General features: G+C 40.8%; 1 protein-coding gene across 3 annotated transcripts in view; it reads left to right on the top strand.

Annotated features, from left to right (window-relative positions):
* tead1a (TEA domain family member 1a) overlaps positions 1-20,496 on the top strand; it is a 49,468-nt gene that overhangs the window by 6,942 nt on the left and 22,030 nt on the right. For 2 of the 3 annotated variants that reach the window (XM_039614847.1, XM_031738323.2), the window contains exon 2: positions 14,071-14,535. In XM_039614847.1, coding sequence (XP_039470781.1) covers positions 14,331-14,535 — 205 coding nt within the window. In that variant the 5' untranslated portion in view covers positions 14,071-14,330. Of the gene's footprint in view, positions 1-6,556; positions 6,590-14,070; positions 14,536-20,496 lie in introns of those variants that run through there. The other variant, XM_039614848.1, reaches the window with a different exon arrangement.

The following is a 20,496-nucleotide window of genomic DNA, read 5'->3' as shown; positions in this document are numbered from 1 at the left end:
TTGAGCTGACTCAACATAGAGCAGCATTTTTTTTTAATTATTCCACTGTTGATTTTCCCCCGGATCGCCTTAAAGACCATTCGTTCTGATCCTTTGTGGTCTGTGATAAAGCCCAGCTGGAGTTTCAGCTCAGGAGAGAGGAATCCAAAACAAACAAACAAATGAAACAGTGCTGATAAAGCCAGTTCTATATTTAAATAACCGACCACACGGCAGCGGTTTTGGGGGTGCGCAGCCGCCACACTCTCTGCTTCCTTACCTGCTGCTGTCTAAATAAAGCAGTGCCCAAGTTTTAATGGACCACAGATGGAAAACACAGTTCAGGGGCTAATTCGTTTTGTACGTGTGTTTTGAGGAGAGCGGAGCTCGCGTTGGCTGTAGAGGATGTAATCGTGGCAACGTGATGGCTAGATGGAGCTCACTGTACTCTTTTTCGCATCCATGCAGCCGTACGCTGTTCCTTTACTAGGTGTGGGTTAAGACTCACAGATGCACGCACATGCAGCACACGTGGTGTCTGCCTCGGCACAACGCTCCTGTGTTCACACTTATTAAACGGTGTTGTATTGCTGTAACCTCCCCAGGCCTCCCTTTCCTCTGGTGGAGGATATTGTCTCCTGCGTGTGTGTCTGTGTGACATGTGACAGCGACCCCACCCCCCTCATCCTCCAGTTTCCCTCCACCCTCCCAAGGAAGAGACTGGATAATGACTCGGTCTGACTCAGCAAAAAAATACAACCTAAAGCTGGTGGATGAGGACCGCGAGCAGAGAGGAGAGCTGCTAGCTGAACCTTTTACCGTCATATTTCAGGAGGAAATAAGCACTTCACTGTATCAGTGTGCAATCTGTGACCAATTACTGCGTGTGTGCATAAATGGTAATGCCTCCGTGAGAAGAGATGGTGAAATAATGAGGAGCGCATGCTGTGAATCACAGCCTCTTCACCACTCATAAAGCAACTTTCTCTGTCTTACTCAAGTGCGTATTAGTGCCGAGAAAGAATAAAAGATGCTTTGCAGGTTTCTTTTCACTGATGCAGCTTTATTATTCAGCCTGATGAATATGTCTTTGTTTTTTTTTTAAAACATGAAATCGGGTCAGAACTAATCAGAAGAACTGGAGACGTGGATAAAGGTTTATTTTTTTTCAGTCTGTCTTCAGCAGAATGAACTTATCAGTAATGGATTAATTGAAATCGTGACCAAATTATATCAAAAAGTCTGAACTCGGACACGTGCATCAATGCCAAGTCAAAAATCACATGTGGGAGTAGAAAACTGATTAAAGTCTACATTAGAAATGGAACCAAGAATAATCGTCTTGGTCTGAAAGGAAGGCATTTGTAGGGTCTCTTATGGATTATCCATAAAAGTAGGTAGGTAGCCACTAGTGAAACCAAACAAAACACCTTTCCAGCTTCAGATCACGTGAGAAACGCTGCTGAATATTGTTAATATAATGAATTTAATCAGTATGATACTGATTGTTGTTCAGTGCAGGGTTTCTAATGCTGCTGTTCTTACAAATATCTTAGATGAAATTTTATATCCTGTCTTCTGCACCGTGGTCATTTCAGCCATTTGATATTAGGACTTCGTTCAACTTTCTTCTTTGCGTCTTATGGGAGTGGACTAGCACAAAGGACAAGATCCCCATCAAAGCAGTCATACTGTGATATTGTCATACCAACACATTCTCACCCTTGGGTGCTACAAAATACAGTGCTGGCAAGTAATGTCATTACACCTCTCTTTTGGTGTCGGTTCCTTGATGCACCAGCTACAGCTGTGTGTGTGTGTGTGTGTGTGTGTGTGTGTGTGTGTGTGTGTGTGTGTGTGTGTGTGTGTGTGTGTGTGTGTGTGTGTGTGTGTGTGTGTGTGTGTGTGTGTGTGTGTGTGTGTGTGTGTGTGTGTGTATTTCTATAGATATATAAAGGTGCTGCTTTTGTGACCTACAGAGGCTGTACTAAGAGGTTGTGCAGATGGGAGTTTGTCAACCATGAGTTTGCGGTTTGTGTCCTTATCTGACTCTTGTGTTTTTGCACTTTTTTCCCCCACTCACTGATTATTTTTTAAATTTATTTATTTCACTTTTTTCTTTGACTAATACTCCGTGGTTAGGGTTAGTTAAAGTAATGAAATAATCCTAGTTTGGGTATGATAACCCCCTGCTAAAAGGATGCCTTTGTAGAAAAAGGCACACCAGCGGTGTTAATTGTAAGCCCTGGAATGAGAGTGGGCTGGTCATACTTTATAAACTGCAAGAGAATCTGTGTAAAAAGGGATAAAAAGCAAAGTTTTGTATTCATGTGGTCAGTGTGTGTGTATTCAGTTCAAATCCACTCAGTTTAATGATCAAGTTCTTTGATTGAAGATCCAGTGATGTCCATCAGTGCTGGAAAAATTCATTTCTCCCTGTAAGTTTTTCAGTTGAATTCAGTTTTATTCATATAGCTCCAAATTCCAACTACAGTTGCCCAGTTGCTTAAGGGCTTGGTATTGTAAGGTAAAGACGCTACAATAATACAAAGAAAACAGAGAATTGTCGGCTGACCCAACAATCAGATCGCCCCCTATCAGCAAGCGCTTTGGTGACAGTGGGAAGGAAAAACTCCCTTTCAACAGGAAGAAACCTCCAGCAGAACCAGGCTCAATTGGGGATGGCCATCTGCTGCAACCAGTTGGGGGTGAGGGGTGGAAGATGAGACGAAGACACGCTGATTAGTTAGTTGACTGCTGATGATGTTATTCATTTGATTTGTTGGTGTTTGGCACTAGTGTACAATATATCGCAGTAACATTTAATATTATTTTTATGCCATCAGTACATTAAGGTAGGAATTTACCTGCTTAAGCAGGTGCTGCTCAAGCCAGAAGTAGTCAAAGGCTTGCATCCTTGAAAGATTTTATGTGTAGTTTATCCTTTCTGACCCTTAAAGACATCCAGTCTCTAAACCTTTGGTGCCTTGGATAATCGATATATGAGCTAAGACTTTCTGTTCTGTGTATTTGCGTTTTAACGTGAATTCTTTTTTTTAACATTTTAAAGGTTCCGACCCTTCATTTCAATTCTTTAACTCGTAACATGGGCTGTTTATCTGCGTGGAAACAATGCCTCCTATTCATTGCCTGCTTTCGTTCCTTGGATGTCCACATGTCTGCATGTTCGCAGCGGATATCTGCTTGTAGAGATTAGGATGACCTTCACTCTAATGTGTGAAAAGCAAAGTAAATCTGGTTGATTAGAAGTATAAAATGTTCTGTGCTCATTGCATGAATGCCATGTGCTCAGTGGTTAGGAAAGAAGGGGAGAACGAAAAACTCACAGTGAACTATTCCAAATACATTTGAGATGCCATATATTAACAGTTGTAACCATGGTCTGTTATTCTGGAAGGTTCTGGACCAAACCTTTGAATATGTGCCCGTCTTCCCTCTCTTCTATAGTTATGGTTTTGTCCTGGTCTCTCTGTGTTTTGTCCTTTTTTTAAAAAATCTTTTGTTTTTTCTCTTCTCTTCTCTTGCCCCCACCCTCCCCCACCCCAGCCAGTTGTGGCAGATGGCCGACCCTCCCTGATCCTGGTTCTACCCGAACTTCCTGTTAAAATGTAGTTTTTCCTTCCCGCTCTGTCACCCAGTGCTTGCTCCTAGGGGAGCTTCAAGCTTTGAAAGTAATGCAGCAAACACAATGTAGATGTTTTTTTTTTCACAGTAAACACTTAAATTTTAAGATTATGTTTATTTGTAGTATTTTTTTTAATAATTAGAAAAAGAAGACTTTTAACAACTAATAGTGCTGTAGTACAATGTTCCTATCTGTTAACTTTATTATAAGAAGTCTCCAAATTACTTACATTTTTCATATACTTGATTCTGAGACAAGCAAAAACAAACAAACAGGCAAACATTCTTTGGACTCATTTAGCATATTTAACTATTTGTAGCAGTGCTTTACATAGTATTTACATGTATTTTTATAGAGCATGGGGTATGTTTCAAATGAACCTAAGCACATACATGACCACAAACAGTTACAAAACTTTGTGATGGTAAATCCTCTTTGACACAAACAGTTTTAGAAGAATCAGTTCCAAATATTTTCCTCACGTGTAACAGTAGTAGCTACTGTGACCTGACCTTTGTCACGTCACTGAACTGGAGATTTTATTTTGTATACCACAAGTGCTTGGCATGTGGGACAGCCCCTCCATTAGCCTGTTGTTTGGGATATGTGTGTTCACCAAAATGCTAGCATGACATTAGCACTCCACCCTCAACTATGGTCGCCTCTGGTAACATGGTAGCAGCCAATAGACCACTAATGAAAGGGTGCATCAATGGTAACATCCATCCTTTATGTACAGTCTATGATGCCTACTTTATCAGGCAATGCTCTGGATTTTTACACAAGGACAATGATTCCCCATCACAGAGATTAGAGGGCAGGCAGGTAAAGGAATGCCTAAAGTCTGAACAGACTGTGAAATATTCATTGGCATTTGCACATCTGTTGGGCGAATGCTAGGAAAGTTCAGTACTGCAGCCCCCGTTATTTGTTACATCCATGTTGTAGCAAATCCCACCTCAGATGTTGCAAAGTCCTTATATTCAAAGGTTTAATTTACTAGAATACTAGATATATGCATGTATTAGTAAGAGAAGATAGAACTCCATTTTTCTCTTTTTCAGAACTGTTCCTATAGTGATGACCAGGGTGGAAGTCAGGGACGGACGGCACATCAGCTCGGCCGGAATCACACATTTAAATACATTCTGACTGCTTGAATAACATGAGGTGTACTTGAATGATTTTTACCTTGGGACCTCTGTTGTGGAGGCTATTAACATAGGAAGATGAATGAAGCACCCCCGAGTCTGCTTCGATATTGAATGCTTTAGTCACACTTGCATACTTGTAAAGAATGAATATTGTGCCATATGGTCCTTGAAGTAAAATAGCAATATTAAAATAAGCAGAGTACAAGAAATGTCACCCCTGATGGTGAATAATTCTCTTTGGGCCATATGGGCTACCACATTAAAACATGGCTAAACATTATAAAGTGGAACAATGTTTGCTTTGAGGATTATGGGAAAATCCTCTTTTTATAAAAACCTGTGTGTGTGTGTGTGTGTGTGTGTGTGTGTGTGTGTGTGTGTGTGTGTGTGTGTGTGTGTGTGTGTGTGTGTGTGTGTGTGTGTGTGTGTGTGTGTGTGTGTGTGTGTGTGTGTGTGCAAATGTTGGAAGCAGTTGAAACAGATGCCGTTGAGTGGTCCAACAGAAGAATGAGTGAAAGGAACTGCCTAGGCTGGGATAAAACATTCAACTTGTATAGCAACACGACCTCCTGCTGATGCACACATACAAGCACAATTACACACACAAACAGGTTTCTTCTGATAATGCAGACAATCGCACACCAGTAAAAGCTTCCATCTTCATTATAACCTCCATAAACGTTGCATACTTGCAAACACACGCATGTAGCAGGCCTGTGGAAGAGCTGTGAGAATCAAGCGAAAGTGGAAGAAAGGCGACACACGGGGAAAACATGAGAGTCCGAGGCAGCTGCAGGATTGTGGCTGTATGCCCCGTGTGTGTTCTCCTGAGGGCTGGCACTGACACTATGAAGCCTGCTGTCCTGGCTCGAGTGGCCCGGGCCTGCCTGGTGACAGAGAGACACGCAGGGAGGGAGGGTGCCCGGGGTGCAGAAGAGTCGCCCAGTAGTCAGAGTTGATTGTTGTGTGACTAATGTCTCTCTCCAGCGTCCATCTGCTACTGGGCCCCTTTCATGGCTCACATGAGCCTAACTGTAGTTCTTATTCTTTAACCTCTCCTCTTCATCAAAACCTTCGTCCACACAAACATCAATGTTAATATCAAACTACTGGATTCACTGAGATACAGTGGCTGTATTTAGGAAAATTAAGAATCTCAAACAGGTTATTTATTGTGACAAATATAACAAAGTTTTTACAGTTAAAAAGATTTTTTTCCCTTTCCGCAATTTCTAAGCAAGTTTATATTTTAGTCCGAGATAATGGAGGCACAGTGATGAAACCAGAAGTTCTTCACGGAGCTTTACACCAAGTTCGAGATCATTTTGCAGCCGAGAATCAAAACCAGTGAACCTTTCATGTAACGATTAAATTATCCTCTAAATACAAATGCTTAGAATTTAAATCAATGACTCTTTTAAAGACTTAAAGTTAACACTAGGTTTTTACTTTGGGGTGTGGCGTTGTTACTTACAGGGTTCGTACGGGTGCTTGAAATCCTTGAAAGTGCTTGAATTCTGATGTCCTCTTTTCAAGGTTGTGAAAGTGCTTGAATTTCAGATGTGGTGCTTAAAAGTGCTTGAAAATGTAACTTATCAGATAGAGAAATAAAATGAGTCACAAAAAGCAAAAGCAATTTTCCCTCGCCTGGGCTGCCTTGCGTCTGTTTTAATATGTGACCCCGCCCCTCCCTCGGACAGTTGGGGATGAGTGCGCTAACATACCTGTAGGTTGCTGTTTTAATGCTTTTAATGTTTTTAATGATGGAAAACAACAATGGCGGAGTTTGCGCTCTCTGGTCGCATGATAGGTGAGTCCTAGTAAATAATTTTCCAGTACGCGACGCGTACGTTACACATGCTATTTAAAAAAAAAAAAAAAGATTATTATTTTGCTAGCTGTCAAACTCGCTGGAGACATGATTGAAATGCACTGAGTGTGATGCAGTATGGCAGCGCTATTATGGAATATACTGTGAACTTAGCTAACATTACTTAGCAGTAATATGAGTTAATTTACTGAAGTGAAAGCTTTAAACATTAGCCCGATACATAACTAGCTAACTTAAGGCTTTCTGATTAACCCTCTGGGGTCGACGGACCCAGAGTCTCCATTTCAACTTGGGTCAAATGTGCGGACTTCAAACTATATACCAGTTTTTTTAAATTGTGTTGATAGGTCACGTAAAACCAATGTTTTTTGTTTTTTGTTTTGTTTTGTTTTGGGGGTCTGAATACAACAGTGGCGTTTACTCCAGGAAGAAACGGTAAAACTGTTTTTTATGGAGAGCGCTAGCAAACACGCTTTGCTTGTGAGTGAAAAAAGAAAAACACTCCTTCCCTATTGGTGGGAAAATGTACCATGTCGACCAATCAAAAAATGACACGGCAACATGTGGCATTTGGTTGTTGGGAAGAGAGGGAAGAGAGAGAGCGATAAAGAGAGAGAGTTTTGATACGAGATTTGTGATGTTTGTCGTGTTTGGAGTCTCAAATTAGTGTGTTGTCTTGTGTAGTTAGTGTGTAGTGTAGTAGTTTTGTTTTGTGTGTCAGTTCTACTAGTGAACGTCACAGTTGCTGCAAAAAAGCCACCAAAGGCAGGTTGCAGTGTAAACGCTGAGTGACACACCTGCTGTCAAACCTGCAGGTTTATCCCTGTGCTGTTCTCATCTGTCTTATAGTGACACAAACTATGTTTTGGAGTTGCATAAATAATTTGTGTGCCTTCTTATTTGATGCAGAGCACCTGATTGTTCTGTAAATAGTTTTAAATGGTTATATGAAAAAACGTCTGAGCCTTGGCTGCATTTTTAGGTAAATAGTACCATATAACTTTGTTGTTTGCAAAACTTGTTCATATTTTTAAAAAATGTCCAATTTCTATTACTAAGTTGTGAAAATGATTCCTTAAACATGCTTGTGGTTTTTACAGTCAAAAATATCACTTTCTACTTGTATTTTAAATTTTGTCTGAATTTAGATCAATTGTACTGACACATTATGTCAAAATGAGATAATAACAGATTGGCAAGATAAACAGTTTTTAAAGGTGAAATATAGAGGCCAAATCAAAAGTAGTCGAAAACGGCCAATTATACCCTGGACACCAGAGGGTTAACGGCTAAAGGCAAAGTTGTCACCAAGTACTGTTTATATTTGTGTGTATTGCTGCAGCTTTTTTGAGTATTAACTTGGTACCTTTGGGTGAAATAATGGTAATATGAGTGATCCATATGGTCACAAAGAATAGCCACTTGTTTCTGTGCTACCAAAGTTCCCCGGCTTTCATTCAAAATATGTTTATCGCCACCGACACATTAAACTACTTAAACAGTCAGTCCTGTTCTCCATGCCTGACTGACTTGATGTTATTAGCACAAACACTTTAAAGGTGATCATTTAGGACTTCAGCAATAATACACACAGCAATGTTGTTAGCAATAAAACAGTTTTATTGGGAAATAACTTAAAATTAAGATGTGCAAATGTGAACAAATCAACTTGTTAGAGATATTCTTCTCCTGTTGAAAAACCCCAAAAATAAAGAAGTCTAGATATTGATGTTTCTTTCCTGTGTGCCAAAAAAAATAGGAGACAGATGTTTGTTTGTTTTTTAAGTGAAATGTGCTTTTTGAGTTTATACACTAAGTATAAAAGGTGACCGTTCCTTTTGCAGTATTTTTGTGTGGTGCTTTTTTCTGAGTCCTAACAAAAGGGGAGCTAAGGTGTCTTTTCACATGGTCTTACTGAGGTGATGCGAATTGAAACATGCATTCTTTTTTGGGGGACGGGTAGCGGGGGTGCTGGAAAAGCTTAAAAACGGATCTTGAAAGTGCTTAAAAGGTGCTTGAATTTGACCCTGAAAAAAGTGTACGAACCCTGTACTTACACACTGTGTCGTCTTACATGGAACTTTGAGATTCACTACAAACCTTAAAGCCCACACTGAACTTTGAAAACAGACTTTCTGATTTGCAGATCTCTCTGATGCAAAATCATGTAAATCTCACAGAACTGGTCTCGGTAAATAAATATAAAGTTATTTTTACTGACTTTGAGACAGTTGCTTCATTCTGCAAATGATATGAACATTGCTGCATCTGTTGTCAGTATAATGTTAGCTTTGTTCTTCTACCTGGCGGTTATTAGGTGTTCGTGTTTACCACGTAATCCCTACACACCGGGATATAGTTTGCATAATTTTCCCGTCTATTCCAACACAGTAGATGATGCAATCTCATGATGATGTTCAAGTGCAGACTAGGGTTTGTTTTTTTTCCAACATCAACCAAAGTAAAACATGCAGTTTTTTTTGTTTTTTTTCTGGGTTTTTTTTCTCATTGCTTGTTTGGTAAATAATAAGAGAGGAAAACAATCTTCCAACATGAGAAGTTCTGTTTTGTATTCATTGTAAACAGTTTGTGTTTTCCGTCTTCCTTTTTTCTTTGTAAACTATGTCCACAAATACTCAATAAAAATATTTTGAAAAAAAAAAAAAAAAGAGGAAAGTTCGCAAACAGAGGATTCACCACAAAGTGAAAACGTGTCTCCTGAACTGGAAGGCCAGATTAGATTCAGTGAAACCAAGATGGCAGGAGGACAAAGGTCTAGAAAAGGCTTGGAGTGGCTCATGATCTGAAGCATTTGTTTGTTAAACTACATTTGAGCCACGAGTACAAAGATGGCTTGCAAGGACTCGCGAAGATGGAAAAATTTGGTGAATCTCAAATTGTTTCAGCCTTTATGCCATTTTAACCAGTTAACAGCTGGTGGATGAAGCTCCAGTTTATGCAAATGTGATCTTGTCAGTTTGCTTTTTTTGATTACGCAAAAATTCCTCTCATTAGAACATTTGCATGTTTTTTTTTTTTAATGTTGATTTGTGTTGACCGTAATGGAGTAATTCGCGTGAGATCGGAACCACAGTCTGTCTTCCTGTAATGCTGACCATTACGAGTACAAGCTTTTAGCAATATTTTAAGTACATTTTTACTTGAATGGGTATTTACACTATGAACCTTAACACACTTTTGAGTGTTCACAGACCTCATGTGCAGAGAAGTGAAATATAGCAAGTTTTTATTCAGACTGAGCTTGGTATTTAAAGCCTGTTGCACAGTGATAAAAGTAGTAGTGTTGAGTGTTTAGATGCAATAGAGGTTATAAATGTAGCTGTGAGAATTAAAACGCCTTTGAATTTAAGCGTAGGTGGTCTATTGTCATCACTTCAGCATTGGGTCTTTAAAGAGGTCAAATGTTTTCTGAAGAGCTCTCCAGTAAAATGCAGAAATATTTTCAGATGTAGAAGAAATTCCACATTTCTGTAACACGTCTTAAACCTACTGGGTTGAGAGCTTCATCTCCAGTCTTTTTTTTTTTTCCTGGGTGAATCTTTGAATGCACGAATGCTTTTATGCTGAAATGGAATATTATTTAAGCTTTCCTTTTTAACCAAGGTTATGGGGAACACAGAGCTTACTGACTATACGGAGGTAACAGACGCTGATACATTTTATTTGGGTGTCAGAATGGGGCGAAACAGTTTGAATACACTGCTTAGAGATTGTAATGATATTTGATTACTGACAGCTCTGAAGCACCTTTTATTTTATTTTATGTTTGATCTCCTGTCCTAAGCAATGGGTTGGTCTTCTGATTATTTATTTTTTAAAGAAGATATTTCAGTTTGACCATTGGACGTTATAAATCCTCTGCTAACAGTTCACCTGTGGAGTCCTTCGGGTCTCTGTTCATACCACAAATCTCAGAAAGTTCAGTTTTCTATGTGTGTGACTAAAGGCAGACACGTGAAGCGATTTGCTCTTTGCACATCACCCCATAGCTCACGGTCGGTTCACGAGTGGACGTATGAGTGCTTAGGCGACCCACTAAGGTGCCGTGTCATATGTCAGCTGTTGTCTTCACCTCCTGTTGGTGGTTGTAAATTTCACCTGATACCCACTTTGCATCACTAATGGTTGTTTTGACTGTGCTAAACTTCACTGAGATTCCATAATCTCTGGTCACCACGTTGCTGCTTGTGTCTTCCTGTTTCTAAGCCCCTTTACGGTTCTTTCTTATAAGAACTATAAAAGAATAAAAAACAATCAGTTAGTAACTGATCAGTTGAGAGCTTTGTCCAAGTTCCAGAATCCAGGTTTTATCTTAAATAAGAAAGTTAATTCTGTTTTTCGTGCAATACCTGTTTCCTTTTCCTTTGCAATGGCCCAAATAACGCTTTGTTAAACTTACAAAATCCAGTAACTGAATCCTATAAGAGACTCAGCCAAATGTGCTGCATTACTTAAATCCTGCACAGAACAGAATTCATGTAAAGAAAATACTCCCGTCTTGTCCTGAATTGGATAAGCTGAGGAAGATGGATGGAAAATGCTAACAGCTCCCCAAAGGTCAATTGATTTATACATGTTTTTATTAGTTCTTTAGTTTTAAACATAAAGTAATTTTAGCTGAAAATGTAGCAATAAAATTTAAAATGCAAGTCCACTGGTTACTCTTCTAAGAAGTCTTTTTCGGACTTTAACTGTATATTATTTCGCTGTAGTTTGGTGCAGTGTAAATTTTTATTTGCTTTTTAGTCGTAGTCTTTTGACTAAAATGCTCTTTAGTTTCAGTCAAATTTGAGGTGTCTAAATTCTTTTAGTTTTAGTCTTTAATCTTCTAATCTCATCATAAGATTAAAGTCATTCAGTTGATTAAAATACAAAATGCTTTTACTGGTGAGCGTTGCTCCACGCGGTTTATAAAACGTCTTACTTTCCTTGACTTTAAATGCAGAATGTGTCGACGTGTTTACTCTTCTCTCTTCCTTCAAATCATTGACATTTTGCAGCGTAATCAGTTCTGATTGGATCTCGTTTCTCCAGAATATTTCCATCTCGTTTTTATTTATTGACAAAAAGTCATCATAGTTTTTTAATTTAGCTATTATGTTGTTTCTGTCAGGAAACAAAGAGTCACTGATGAAAATTATGACGAAAAGTAAGAAAAGTCAACAAAGTTCATGCTGGTTTCGTGCTGTGCTGTGGGTTCATTGTCTCTAAACAGCTGTGAGATGCAGCTGGAATTGACCTTAATCAGTAGTAGAAATCAAAACTAGTCATTTTATCCTCTATTTATTATAAAATATTGCTCAGTGATGCTTTAAACCTTGATTTTAATAGGTTGCCAATGTCAGTGAGTGACTCTGATGGGCTTTAAAAAGCCCTTTACAAACAAAAATGAGTCTAGTGTAATATTATTATGCTGTCACCTTCTGTCAGCTACCATATGGAAGCAGCATATTTAGTCGTTTTTTTGTGAAAGGTTGAAGGTTGACAACAAATGAACAAGAGCTGACTTATTTTTAAACATTTGCCACTGATGTATCAGTGAAATGACTGCAACGTGAAACTAGACAATCACAGCTTCTGTAACCTGACTTCAGCACGAAAAGTCTCACAGAGACACCGAAACTTGTAAGAAATCTAGCTGCTGCTGCTCACTGGTGCGGGCTGCTGGATGAATGAATCTTTGTTTGAATGGGGAAAACTGCTGGAGAGGGACGGGCGGGAAGAGGCGGGGAAGAAAGCCACGATGGGAAGTTGGAGAGGAAACGGAAACGAGGGTGAACAGAATAAGCATGAAGAGAGAACCTGGGGACAGACTCTAGTAAAACCAGCAGATCCCTTTCATTACACATGTCTGTAATTCTCTGCCAGCGGATGTTTTCTTGTGGATTCGCAGCGTTTTCCCCCAGGTGTTAAAAAGCCTCGAGCTGAACGCTGGTGTGCAGACGGGGTTAAAATGTGTCCAAAATGTTGCCTGCTGCTTTACATGCTTCAGTTGCATGTGTGCTTACTGTCAAATATAATTGTGTTAAATATACACACACACACACACACACACACACACACACACACACACACACACACACATATCTACTTCACACTGCAGGCTTGTTCAGGCTGTGGCAGGGGACAGTGCATGGGAAGTGTGAACAGTAGAAGACCAGACAAAATGACATGTGTTCGCCCAAGGGGCTGGCACAGTAATTGTGTGTGTGTGTGTGTGTGTGTGTGTGTGCGTGCGCGCATATGGTGGCGGTGTTTGAGTGTGGTGTGTACTGCGCCAACCCTGCTGTTTACCATGGGGGATTTTAGAAGAATTGTAGGCAGCTGGCAAGCCCCTTCAGTTTGTCTTTTTTTCCCTCCCTGAGTCTGTAGCTGTGTGTAGTAGTAGCCTGCCCCTCGCACGCTTGCACTCCTTACGTGCATGGATTTGATGTACCACAACGGTTTTAACAAAATAGGCAATTTCCTTCATGAAAGGAAGCAATACTTTACCTCTTGCAGCTGGAATACAGGCTTGCTACATGTTGATCGGAACTTAAAGCTACATTAAAAAATATTTTCCTGGTTTTAAAAAAAAAATGCTGACTTAATATCAGTGTGAATCACAAAGCAGGCTGCAGAGAGAGAAGAATGGCACCCCTCCATTATGTCTGTCCCATTTTCTGAAATGAAATTCTGGGATGTGGTGATCACACCTGCACAATGCAAGCTGAAAAGCAAAATTTAGCAGTGAAATCCATATTTGTCTCCTGAACATGACCGAGAAGCTCATTGGGCAGAAGGCACTGGGTGATCAGTTGATCTTTTCCTCCGGGTTTGGGGATGTAATTGTATCAAAACTTTGACTCGAGATTCTTTTTTCCTTTTCTTGCTCTTTTTTTTGTGTTAGTTCTTTGATAAAACGTGGGCACAGCCACAGTAAGACTGCTCACTGGAAAAGCGAGGCACCCTTACGAAGCCTCGAGCTGATTTTGTTTTTGCTGTCGCCATCTTGGTGCTTTGGAATCGGACATGACAAGCGAGAGGCGCATCTGTCTGTGGAACAGAACTCGATGTTTTGTTCAAGCGTTTGATCGCAGTGAACACTCTCCTGATCACTTTCACAGAATAAGGGATCAGAGGGACGTTTTTCCAGAGACTTCTATACAATCGGGAGTCTTTTTGGAACCAGAGGAATCGGCCCCTGCTGGTCAGTGTTGGCTTCAGTTTTCAGACCCCAAAGCTGCGTCCATCTTTTACACAGTCAGTGGTTATAAGCAGACTCCTACTGTACCAAACAGTAAAATTATACGCAGTTTTAATATTAAAGGGTTTTTCAATAGCATGCCACTTTGTCTTGTCTTATATGTGAGCTTGTGTCGCTGCAGGAAAATTTAATATGCATATATGGGAATATTAATGACTAACAAGATATTTTTCTTATTCTTCTTTTCTTGTAGAGCTCTGAGGTTGGATTTGGAGCGGCTCACTCACTTTTCTACAGTTCACTAGTCCTTAAATTTTTATTACTGGTAGTTACCATTTGGAGCTACCGTCACTTTCTAGTTGGCCACAGCTGGCCGTCGTTACTGGGAGTTAATTATTACCATTATAGTTCATTTTAGCTTCAGTTTATCACTAGGCTTTTAATTACTTTATCAACTTGGCATCAAGGCATTTGCACTGAGTACACATCAGCTAGTTAACGTTAACTGCCAGTATGGAGCGCAGTAGCTGGAGTGGCAGTGAGAGTCCAGGGGAGGACATGGACAGACTGAGCGATTCTGGAGGGGACAAGACCATGGATGGGGATCCCGAGGGAGTTTGGAGCCCAGACATCGAGCAGAGCTTCCAGGAGGCCCTGGCCATCTATCCGCCCTGTGGAAGGAGGAAGATTATACTGTCGGATGAAGGGAAGATGTACGGTGAGTGATGGGGAATCAGGGCTGGGTATAAATCAGTACAAGTTACTGACACTTTATTCTATGACATCTAGGAAAAAAACTGAAAAAAGGTCTTTTTCTCATATTGATGAAGATAAACAATGAAAAACAGTATTACTCCTCACTTAATAAATGTTCCTATTGCTTTGGACTGTGAATTACGGGAACTGTTGTGAAAGTGCGATGCACCCCGTGTGCTTCGTTTTGGATTCTTCACAAAGGCGCAAACAAACAGAGGTCACTTGTTTGTGTTGTTCTACAGCACTGGGCCATATTTAATAAGTGTGAATCATTTTGATAGTTCATCACTAATTCACACGGTATATGTGGTAGAATGTGATATAAACACACCGAGCGATTGGCTGAGCTGTTGAAATGTTCGCTGTTGTGTCAGACGGTGCGAATAACGGCATAGACGGCTGTGGCGGAGGCTTGTCTCGCAGGGCAAAGTGTCAGAGATGCAGGGGGAGAAAAGAGCCGTAAAAGAGAGGAAATAGAAGCAGGCTATAGGTGCACAGTGTGTGTGAGCGTGGGACTAAGAGAGAGAGTACATATATGTGTGTGTGTGTGTGTGAACTAATAGAGTGATGAACAGATGGTTCTCTGGCTGCCACCAGCTGCGTCCCCCCTCCCTTTCACCCTGTTGTTTTTCTCTTTTCCTCTCTTTCGCCGTATATGTAGCGTGCTCTCTAGTGAATACTTCTTGAGTTTTGGGAATCGAGAGAAAATCAAAATCAGTATCGCAAATATGAGATAGTTATTTCCTCTACCATATAGGTTAAAGGTCCCACACAGACTAGAACACTAAATATGAGCCCCGGAAGAGGGCGGCCATATTTGTTTGTCCCATTAGTGAGGTCAGGTCCTGTTCATGGGTGATCTGGCTTACAGTCTGTGTACCAATGCGTCTCTAGGGTGTTTGGTTAGGTCAGGACTTTTTAAAGCACCTCAAAGTTATACTTTTAAAAACTTGTGAATCGTGCCAACGTCACAGTTTCCTTCAACCATATCGGAATTTTTGCATCTTTTAGCAAATCGTTTTCTTTTTTTAGCTTCAAGTTATTGTTTTGCTTTAGCTGTCCTTTTTTTGAACCCTAGAGACACAATAAGAAGTGTTTCTAAGCCTGTAAAACAAACTTATGTAACATTAATGCTATGATACTCTATGAGGAACATGGCCTACTATAATTAGAGGTCTTAAAAAAACAGCACTAATGTTCTGTGTGCTGGTATAACTCAGTGGTTGAGCAGGTGACTTATCTGCCAAAAGGCTTCTGGGTTCGAGTCCGCCCTGGGCCATTTCCTGTGTGTTGCTCCCCTTGCTCTCTCTCTCTCTCTGCTGTTCTACTGTGCTGTCCAAAATAAAGGTGAAAATAAAATAAATACATTTTCTGATGTATAGATCCGGCCACATGTGTTGTTATGGAACAAAAATAATCTCTCCACATTATTTGGCTGAGTTGTGATGCATAATGTAAATCAAACCATTGAACTGTCACCAGCTTTCAACAGAAATGAACTAAATGTTGCTCGAATGAAAACCACTATTACTATTTGTTTCTCTCCCAGTAACTTTAAAAAAATATGTTTCGTCATATTTTGTTATCAGAAAAAGAACCAATATGAAATATTCATTCATGCAAAACCCATTAGTCAGTTATAATAACATAGTTAGAGACCTCTGTTTTGTTCTGCTGACATCTGGATTTTAGAACATCAGTGTGATTGGTGCCAAACACACAGACTGACGACAATGGCTGCGTTGTGATTTTGGTTATATTTACATGTAAATGTGGTTCTTTCACATCCCCTGGTCATTCATGGATGCGCTGCTGCTCTTCTCTGAATAGAGTAGAAACAGAGAGGTGTACCCAAAAACCTTGCAGCTGACAACCCAAAGCCTAAACGCTACAGACGTGCACAGATTGGAAGCAGAAGTCGCGTTGATGCTAAACCTCGCGATCGGCCTCCTTTGTGTTCCCGATCGGTTGCCAATCAATCAGACTCATTCTGTTCTCTGCCTTGGTGGCATGTTCGGTTTGTTTACCTTGTTGACTCTGTGCGCAGGTTGTTGACACGTTTATCATGGTGACCTAATCGAGTTAGATGGTGTCTGTTTTCAGAGGCAGAGCAGGAAAGGCGAAATGGCAAGAAGGGATGAGCAGCATTTGGCCACAGAGACCAGGGGTTTTAATCATTGCCTACAACATCTGTGCTAACCGGAATTATAAAACAGTATCTAGTTTATTCTCATTTTTAGCTAATGGAGCTTGCAGGATCGAGTAGGCTCTTATTTTATTTCATGCCTGGTGTTCAATCGGGCTCTTGAGGCTTTGTTGAGTTTGTTTTGTTTTTTAATGATTTTTCAGCTTTTTTTTCTACTTGCACAGAAGCCAAAAACAAGCTTGGTTATTAAAGCCAAACTTCAGCATCTTTAAGGGTAGATTCACTTTCTTTGACATTACATTAAGGCACACTGAGTGACTGGTAAGTAGTCTTACAGTACAGAGGAGAAACGAGTAATACCTGATAGGCAGGGGACTACTGCGGTTCTAGAAACACCCCCCACTGGGTGCAGGAAAATGGAGTGAAATGTAAAAGAAGAAGAAACGGGTACAAAAAGTGCCGGGGTAAACTTAGTGGGTGAGAAGCGTAGAAACATCATAATGTGGGTGCATATAACAGGGAATGAAAAGGCGAATAATGGCTCTATTATCCTTGGGAAAGATGCACAAAAGTACAATATAATGACCAGTGCCTTTGTCTCCTGCATATCCTATAGATGTACTGACTAATACACAGAACGGCATCTGTCTCTTAAGTGGTGAGCATGCTCAAACCAGCTATGCCACAGGGGGCTTTACTTATTGAGAATAACAGTGGAAGAAGTAAAGGTTGTGACACATGTTGGCAAAAGTTTTCCAGTCACATGGTGTAACACACGCCTACATTTTCTTCATTGTAAAAGTGTAATCGTCTTAAACTGGAGGTGTTGCTTGACATCCTTCATTGGGGCTGAATGGTGTTGGTTCTTTCCAGTCGACATACCAACAACGCTGCAAAATCAACTTCAGCGAAACCAGTTACTCGACTTATATGACTCATTTTGAAGATACTCTTCATCTTCCCCTAAGACAAAGGGCTAGCTGCCCTTCTGCCTTTGTCTCTTCATTTCAAAATCCTTTAGATGGCCAGGAATTTAATCCTCACGTGCCCGATGCGTGACTTTTCTTCCTGTGTGTGTGTGTTACTGTACCCCGCTGATGTATCTGTATTGTTTTTTATCTTCTTAGTGGCTGTAAGCTACCCAAGTTCCTTTTCCAGTAATAATAAAATACAAAGCATAAGACTCACTGAATTTCAGGCCTACTGCCGCCTACTTTATGTCACATTATTAAGAGAAAAGTTGCTCAAATTGCCGCCTTTTTCAGCTAAATTTGTCTTTATTTGTATTAAATCATATAAAAGTAGAGAAATTACTTTTTAAAGGGTAATTCAGTAGAAAACAAATTTAAGTCAGTGTCTGGTCAGATTAGTGTGGTTTTCACTACGTGATCAGCAGTGCTGTCAAGCTTTAAGCACAACACCCAGATCTTATCACCTTATGGTGAACATGTGCGTGAGCACGGGTCGGCATTAGCATTTATTTAAGCTCTGTTTGGCCAATGGATATCTGGTAGCTTTCGCTCTCCTTTTAGCTGTCTCCACAAACACCTTTAAAAGGAAATATCTGGCTTTTTTTAAGCTGCTAAATGCTCTCCAGCTAGTCTGTGACATTGGCCGTCAAAGCTGACGTCTGCTGCTGCGAGTGACAGGATTTATGAGACCGAAGGAAAAGAAAGAGACGCAAAAACAAAGCAAAGAGCAACCGCCCAGTCCTGCGATCATTCCCCCACAAATAATGAGTCGTCTTAGACCACTGTAATATGAAATTATTTTTTTTAGTGCATGTTTAATTTCAGTGTGCACTGTAACTAAATTGGAATAAACTGGTATTAATACTGAAATTTTGGAGTGGTTTCAGAATGAAAGGAGAAAATGAATATTAAAGGCTTTATTTGTTGTCAGAGTTGAGGGTTTAAGTCTTTTTACTGGTTCTATCCTCACAGCTTCTTCATCATGTTGCATGTTTTAATCATCACATTATTCTGTTCGTGTTAACATGAGAAATTTAACAAAATATCATATTATTATCAGCACTTTGAAAAGTAATATATACAAGGTGTTGGGAACACTCAGTCAACACTTCTTGGTTCCTTTGAAACAGGTCAGATACCGTGATGCGGTACATATTACGGTCGTCCAACATCAGAGTAAGTCGATGTCACCAAATCTCTGCAGGTGGCATCACCTGGCAGTAAAAGATTAACAGGATTTGGTTACTCTTTAAAAGAACTGGCAGCTTGTTTGTAATAAATGAAAGATTAACTTCAGTCTGCACCAACCAGGATTTCAGGGATTGTGCCTTGGAGGACAAAGGGAAGAGCCTCAAATGAGTGCAAATGAAAATCCTAAAGGTTTAGCACTTTAGAAACCGCCTTTTGGATGTAACGAACAGAAACTCGCACAAAGCTGCTGCGAATCCAGGCTCTAGGCCAGTGTTTGGCCCCTGTGGTCTCTGAGGTCTGTCCAGGGTACACAACAATACACACCACTCAACTCCAGCCTTGTTAGCGAGCGCGGTCAGCGAGGCCTTGACCTTATTCTGAAAGGGGTTTTGAGCTATTCTGTAAAGCAGCTGAAGCTCTTAATCACCCCACTAACTGAGGCGCAATAGTAATGTACTGCGGCTAGCGGACAGGAAAGAAAAGGCGCATTTCTAACCACACAAAGTGCAGGAAGCTTCTGATTTAGCTTCTCCTTCTCACTCGATCTGCCTTGTATCGCCTCGTATGCACTTTCGTATTGTAACCCTGTGTCGTCGTAGCATTACATCACCAACCCGGCTCTTGTTTCGTGTGTTTTCTGGAACTTTTTTCGTGTTCTCAAATCAGCTCTAAATGGTTCAGAATCACATAACAAACATGTAATTTCATTACTTTTCTTTCTTCCCAGTTTGTCGTCTCCATTAATATCGGCTTGCACACGGTGGCCTCAGCCTAGAGATAGAGAGCTGGGGGGAGCGCGGGGGTTGCTTCTGTTCGTCACGGTTAATGACCATCTGACTTTGGCCTTGAAGTCTTTCACTGGGCAAGTAGAGAGAGATGGAGACAGAGAGTGGAAGAGGGAGGGAGGGAGGGAGCAGACGGGAAGCCCATTGACTACAAGAGGGACAGAGGAGGGGGGAAAAGGAACAGCCAGAACACAGGATGGATGGATGGACGAATGGAGGGAGGGAAGAAAGTGTGTTTGTGTGTGCGTGTGTGTGTGCTGGAGAGTTTTGAAAGAGAGGGAGGGTGAGCGTGAGGGATGTGTGCCGCAGGGTTAGTGAAGGATGATAATTCACCGTTAAGCCTCCTAGAAAGACCAGCTGGCCCCTCTGGAGTCAGATGTCAGCCTCCACAGCCAGGACTACTCTGTGTGTGTGTGTTTCTGTGCACGCGTTCACAGCACGCACTCATGTTTGCGTATACATCTATGTGTACTGTGTGTGTGTGCGTCTGCGTGCTGTCGTCAGTCACAGCTTTTGACTGCTAGAAGGAAAACACCTGCATGGTGAGCTGTAGATTTTATCAGTGTAAGCTCCATATCTCAGCGAGAGTGGGACTGCTCAGAAGGTACACACACACACAGACACACACACGCATGCACACACACCATCTGCTAGTTAGTTAGGGCTATTGTTGCGAGCCATTTGGGTAGTGTGTAGAGGTTTGGCTTTGTGCTGATCTTGACCATCAGTTGGCCAGCTGGCCCGACTTTGGTTTTCCACTTGGTTGCAACAGAGAACAGATCGGGAGCGAAACCAAACCAAACCAAACTGAACCGCATTTGCTTGTTAGC

This window comes from Oreochromis aureus, linkage group 7 (genome assembly GCF_013358895.1).
Source record: "Oreochromis aureus strain Israel breed Guangdong linkage group 7, ZZ_aureus, whole genome shotgun sequence".
Taxonomy (NCBI): domain Eukaryota; kingdom Metazoa; phylum Chordata; class Actinopteri; order Cichliformes; family Cichlidae; genus Oreochromis; species Oreochromis aureus.
The sequence above is the reverse complement of the archived record's forward strand: the minus strand, read 5'-3'. Positions and strand labels throughout refer to the sequence as shown.